At 37.2% G+C, this 6797-nt stretch overlaps 1 protein-coding gene across 1 annotated transcript in view; it reads right to left on the reverse strand.

Moving 5' to 3' along the window:
* Positions 1-6797, reverse strand: part of LOC103461656 (X-ray repair complementing defective repair in Chinese hamster cells 5) — a 12979-nt gene that overhangs the window by 3852 nt on the left and 2330 nt on the right. Inside the window, 9 exon segments of the mRNA XM_008403944.1 lie at positions 17-217; positions 3033-3148; positions 4468-4564; positions 5199-5336; positions 5426-5488; positions 5573-5685; positions 5826-5964; positions 6181-6295; positions 6483-6662. Coding sequence (XP_008402166.1) covers positions 17-217; positions 3033-3148; positions 4468-4564; positions 5199-5336; positions 5426-5488; positions 5573-5685; positions 5826-5964; positions 6181-6295; positions 6483-6662 — 1162 coding nt within the window.

Here is a 6797-nt window from a genome sequence, read left to right on the forward strand (position 1 = left end):
GACTCTAAATCCAAACTCACTCTTTGCCAAAAATCTGAGCGCTTGTCTTCAGCTTCTTTTTCTTCTCTACTTCGGTGAGTGGAAACAACTTCTTTATCTCCTCCAGTGGAGCTTGGCAGCGTTCCTGGATGACCTCAGGGCGATCGAGAGCAGCCTCCAGCCACGGCTCCATGGGGGGAAGAGGAGAGTCGGGGTGTACAGCCCTGTGGTGCAGACACTGAAATAACAAAATGATTTTTGAAAAGCTGATACCAGGACTCAGTGAGGCAGARCCAAACCAGGATAAACAGTGTCGGATACTAGCTGGGCAACGTTGACAATAAACACAAACAATGCATTTTGCCTAAAATCTGAAGTTTATTCCTATTAATATTGATAAGTACATCTGTTGTACAGTGAAGTTTTAGAAATTAGAATATTACATAACAATAATAAGTTTTAGTACTTCTAACAGTGTGGGAATGCTCTACGTCTTTCTGGAAAATGCAACCAGTGTCTCTATAAAGTTCATCCACAGAGGGAAGCATGAGCTGCTMTAAGATTTCCTAATGGATGGCTGGGTAAGGTTTAGACTTATTGAAAACCAGAAGATGACAGTGAACTCTGACCTCTTCACTCTTCTGTCTACTACCTTTTTTCTTCCACTTAACTTTCCATCTACCCGCTAGCCTTTTGTGACTTACCCACCTTCTAGAGGGTATCAATGACTGTCTGCTGGATGACTGTTATATCAAAACTCTCCCTTAGTATCATTTAATTTCTTATGCGATATTCCAACGTTCTGTAAAACCACATTTCATGAGCTGGCTAACTCAGGACTTTTTTTCTCGCTCTCTGAATGAGTCAGCATATTATAGCACACAAAAAGTGAGTGTGTTTCAATAATTCAGTGTAGAAAGTGAAAATCAAATCTAGTACATTAATGCGGAGATATATTGCAAGCATTTCTTTCTGTTAATTATSCTGGTTATGAAGAAGAAAAAGTGTTGGGAAAACTCCCGGAGGTTGAAGCTTCATCATAAAAAGTCACATCACAGAACGACAAACAACACTTCACATGGGATAAAGATTTAGTGAGAATATGAAACCTTGAAGCTCTCTCCTGGGCTCAATAAAACTTTTCTCTATATATATTTTTCATTTGTTGAATATTTTTTAGCATTTTTTTTAAAAGACATTTCTGGAGTTTCAGTTAAAATTCTTAATAGTTAACCTGCTTCAATATTAGTCATGTCATTTTCTCTGTAGGTTTGCCAGTAAAATAACTGAACTTCAGAGTTTAGGAGTGATTTATAGGGTCACCGCTTTTGTGGTGTCTGGACAATCTTAGATAACCTATTTTAGAATCTCTCTAAAAATAAAACCTCTTGTATAAGTAACAGACTATCCTGCACTAAATGCAGATTAGTTAAAGCTTCGGTACCTTCCTCAATTGTTTGAACAANTGACAATAAACACAAACAATGCATTTTGCCTAAAATCTGAAGTTTATTCCTATTAATATTGATAAGTACATCTGTCATACAGTGAAGTTTTAGAAATTAGAATATTACATAACAATAATAAGTTTTAGTACTTCTAACAGTGTGGGAATGCTCTACGTCTTTCTGGAAAATGCAACCAGTGTCTCTATAAAGTTCATCCACAGAGGGAAGCATGAGCTGCTCTAAGATTTCCTAATGGATGGCTGGGTAAGGTTTAGACTTATTGAAAACCAGAAGATGACAGTGAACTCTGACCTCTTCACTCTTCTGTCTACTACCTTTTTTCTTCCACTTAACTTTCCATCTACCCGCTAGCCTTTTGTGACTTACCCACCTTCTAGAGGATATCAATGACTGTCTGCTGGATGACTGTTATATCAAAACTCTCCCTTAGGATCATTTAATTTCTTATGCGATATTCAAACGTTCTGTAAAACCACATTTCATGAGCTGGCTAACTCAGGACTTTTTTTCTCGCTCTCTGACTGAGTCAGCATATTATAACACACAAAAAGTGAGTGTGTTTCAATAATTCAGTGTAGAAAGTGAAAATCAAATCTAGTACATTAATGCGGAGATATATTGCAAGCATTTCTTTCTGTTAATTATGCTGGTTATGAAGAAGAAAAAGTGTTGGGAAAACTCCCGGAGGTTGAAGCTTCATCATAAAAAGTGACACATCACAGAACGACAAACAACACTTCACATGGGATAAAGATTTAGTGAGAATATGAAACCTTGAAGCTCTCTCCTGGGCTCAATAAAACTTTTCTCTATATATATTTTTCATTTGTTGAATATTTTTTAGCATTTTTTTTAAAAGACATTTCTGGAGTTTCAGTTAAAATTCTTAATAGTTAACCTGCTTCAATATTAGTCATGTCATTTTCTCTGTAGGTTTGCCAGTAAAATAACTGAACTTCAGAGTTTAGGAGTGATTTATAGGGTCATCGCTTTTGTGGTGTCTAGACAATCTCAGATAACCTATTTTAGAATCTCTCTAAAAATAAAACCTCTTGGACCTGTGAAATAAGTAACAGACTATCCTGCACTAAATGCAGATTAGTTAAAGCTTCGGTACCTTCCTCAATTGTTTGAACAAATTCTTAGAAATAGTAGTTTTAAGGTTTTGCTCGCCATTTCAGGCAGAATTTAGGTACCACAGATTCATGAATTAAAAGATGCCTAGAGACTGGTAGTTAAATTGTATTTTTTTTTTATTTCTGAAAGTATGTGGATTCAGTCAATTAATGAAAAACCCAAATATTGGTAGGCAAATGTTAAATCGATGTGATGTAATAAATCAAAGATAAAGCACGGAAATCTAATATAGACTTAAATAGTCAGCATTTCTTAGGCATTATTTGACATTTGTCCTTTAGAAAATGGTAGATGAGAAATTGTTTTTAAAAAAAATTATCATTTCATACAAACATTTTTTTCTTTCCCTACAAATCCAAACCCAGATATTAAGAGAAGCAAATTCCTTATTTTTTTCATGACTGTGTAGGAGCTCTGTTTTTTAAACTGAGGGTTTCCAAACTGCACCTGGAAGTGTCTCTGGAAGGCAGGGTTGGGAAGATGGTGAGGTTTGAGCAAATCTTCGTCTTCTGTTACAAGCATCATCGAATYGATGAGAGAGTCGATGGCTGACAGCTGCGTCTCTACAGGAAGCGAGGAACAAAAAGAAAATCACAGAGTTTAGGTTTTCATATACAACTTAACATTCGGATTTCACGTGCTCTTTCAGAACAAAAAAAAACTACCTAAATAAACACTTTCTAATAAAACAATCTCAAGTATGTGTTAAGTTGTGTGCGAATAATTTTTTGGTTCCTGTTTGTGATTTAAAAATAAAGCAACAATAGTGTCTCATCGACCTCAGAATGTGCATGTAATAAAGGGGAAATACAGCAGATCTGAAGTGTTCACATCACACCCATCGAAATGGCAGATTTTCATAACATGCAAAGCAAATGATGATGTTTTTCACCTACAATGTGGGGGGGGGAATGGTTCATGTTTGCACTGTCTTAAATGATTACTTCATTAGAGCACATTTTAATAGAGTTTTAGGATTAATTGCTGTTTGGCTGGAATCTAGAATATTTACCCAGTTTGAAGTCAAACTTCTTTTAAGTCCCCCCATATACAGACCTGGATATTCAGAGATTGTCATATTTTCTTCATGACTGTGTAGGAGCTCTGTCAGCATATTTACAACAGCTTGGTGTAACACTTACTTGATTGTGTTATAAATTGGCAGAATGTGCCTGAAAAATACATAATACTGTCAGTTCAGTTTAAAACTTCACCTAATTCCCTGTAATTTATGCTGTRCACCCAATAAGACTGAGTGTATAAATAAATTAACAGGCTCAGTCACAAAGTATTCATTTAAGAGTTTGTAGAATTAGGTTATTTCAATGTCTTTTCAACTTCCCTCAAACAGGTTTGCTTGTGTTCTGAGGTAAATTATTCAGTATGTATGTCACACAAAGGACGGAAAAGGTTTGGGAATWATGTATCATAGTGTCTTCATCTAACAATAAAAAGTCTGAAATTGAGCAGCGACACTTGAGTCACCATAAATTAAAAATGTTTCTGTGTTTTAATGCCTCAAATAATTACTGTATACGTGAAGACAGGCTGCAGTCTGTATCCACGTAACTGTTGAGCTGTACAACTACAAGTGTCAGACCAGTAATTGTGAATAATCTGTTTTAAAGAAAATCTCCTCAGTGCCAAGAGCTTCACACAAAATTAAATAAAAATGCAATAAAAGTTATCTGCTGACTGGGAGCTTCAGCTTGTTCAGCTGAGGAGTTACATTAAATATGCCTTAAGTCAATTATTTTAGCTGCAGCAGTTCAAATACACCCAATAGCAACTGTGAGGAATGTGAGGAGTTTTTATGTTCTGCTCTTGAAAATCTGAAGAAAAGATTTAAATGTGCAAAAGTACGTATATGTGTGTGCCACACCAGATGGAGCGATCTTCTTGTTGTTCTCAAGAGAAGGAAACGTAAACYGTCTTCCATAAAGATCTTCCATGAAGGGCAGTTGAACATATAACAGGCACTGCAGAGGGAGATGCATGAAATGAATGCAAGTATTTATATGCAACGTAGAAAAAGACACAATCAGTTTTCCCCTTCACTGTGATTTTATATTATTCCTGATACTAGCTTAGCCAAGAAGATAATAGAATTGCTTTGTAAGCGAGCTAATTAGAGGCTCACCTGGTGATGTATTTTAAGTCAAAACCACAAAAGAAATCAAGAGTGCCATTTTGTACAATGACCTGAAAGGCCATTCAGCAATGAAGAAGTCACTACCTCAAAAAGTCTCATAAAACAGCAGGTCACAGGTTGGAAATGCACTGAGGGGCAAAGACCTTATTGTTCAAGATACAACCCATAATCTGATGAAACACTACAAAACAAATGGCATCATGATGGAAGAACATTATGTGGAAATACTGAAGCAACATCTTTAAAAATCCATTAGAACTTGAGCACAAATAGKTCTTCCAAATTATTTACTAATAGTTATAAATTTGGATATCCCAACAAATACAGAAAAGTTTAGACTGATTTAATGTCAGAGCATGAGARAAAAAGATGGTGCGTCTGCAAAGACATTATTTTAAAAGTATACAAGGAGAGATGCTGAARAAAAARCTCAGAAAAAGTATTTTAGACTATGACCTGACCTCATATTCAGGCTTGATACAYGGGAATGCAGCGCCCACTTGAGGATTGCTGCGCCGGTCGTAGGCGTAACGCACGATGGCAACCATGTCGAGCTCATCCAGACCACGGATCAGAGCCGACATGGCCACGCCTGCATGCTGCTCAGAGAGAAAAGAAATAAAACAAAAATACCAGATTAACTTCAACTTGTGGTCGTTAACACAACACCAGCGCTGTCCATCCCTACCTCATCATCCCGTGCAGGAAATATCTTGACAACCTGTGTTCCCATGAACTGATGGCGAAGAACCTACAGATGGCGATTAGGTGAGTAACAGTATGCTTCAGCTGTTAAGTTGAGTCATGGCCTTGATTAAAAATGAGAGAAAAATACCAAGTTCCGTTTAGTGAAGCCCAGAACRGCAAAGCACTTCCCATCATGCTTGTATTTCATCTGATCCTGATCCACTTTGGAGAAAGGTACAATGTCACTTCCATAACGAAAACCTGGTGGTAAAAAAAAGAGGTGGGCTTGAGCTTAAGCATAAAATTTGTCAGATTTTAGGACAAAAAACGAATCTCTTATGGCTCTTTTTTTTTTCTTTTATGCTTTGATTCCACTCTTCAAGGCTTTAGATTGTCCTCACCCTGAATAATGTCTTCCTTCTGCACTTCTGTCTCATTGTCGTCGTCCAGACAGTAAACAGTCTCTCTCTTCACATCATCTCTCTGGTTGGTTTGAGCATCGACTGTGATCCACATTTTCTTCAGTTTCTCCTCAGTCACCTTGTGGACAAATGCAACATTTATCAGTGAGGTTTATGTGCCTATTATTAAGGTGGAATAACACTTAAGAATAGCTAAAGAACAGATGAAATGTAAAAGCACTGCTTTAAATAGTCCAGCTGAAACAAAACAAATGGTTGCTGTGTCCCGACCCCCGCTTTTAATAAACTGCTGGCAAATCACGTTTTAGTGAAGTTCTCTTTGTGGTGAACTTACTGCTTTGAAGCCAACGATACGGATGGGCAGAGAGCTACCGATGGTGAGCTGACAGGGCCAGGCCATGGGTCTCCTCTCAATGCGTTTAAACATACACAGCTGCTCCACAGCATTCCTGCAACAGGATCGAGGCAAATTGAAATAAAAACGAGTGTAGAAATCTAAAGCACGGATCATTTACTCCTAAATGCAGTCAGATGGTGAGACTCAGAGGTGAAAGTATTAACAGAGAACAAAAAAAAACTCAATGAGACATGAGAAAGAACATTTGAATTGGAGTTAAAACTTTGAAACTCTTCAACCTGAATGTGTAAATTTCTTCCAGGCCCTCCTCCTCGTCCAGACTCAGCATGATGTTTTTAACCATTTCCAGGCCACTTTGCTGTTCCCTGGAGAGACCTTTGCCCCTACCAGGGTCACCGGAACCCTTTCCGTCCCCATCTCCTTCACCCTCTTCTTCATCCTCCACTGGGAAAGGCAAACTGGAAATGAACAAGTTGGTAAAGGCAAAATAATATAAGGCCATAATAGCATGCAATATATATATATATATATATATATATATATATATACTGCTCAAAAAAATAAAGGGAACACTTAAACAACACAATATAAGT

The sequence above is a fragment of the Poecilia reticulata genome, linkage group LG2, assembly GCF_000633615.1.
Source record: "Poecilia reticulata strain Guanapo linkage group LG2, Guppy_female_1.0+MT, whole genome shotgun sequence".
Taxonomy (NCBI): Eukaryota; Metazoa; Chordata; class Actinopteri; order Cyprinodontiformes; family Poeciliidae; genus Poecilia; species Poecilia reticulata.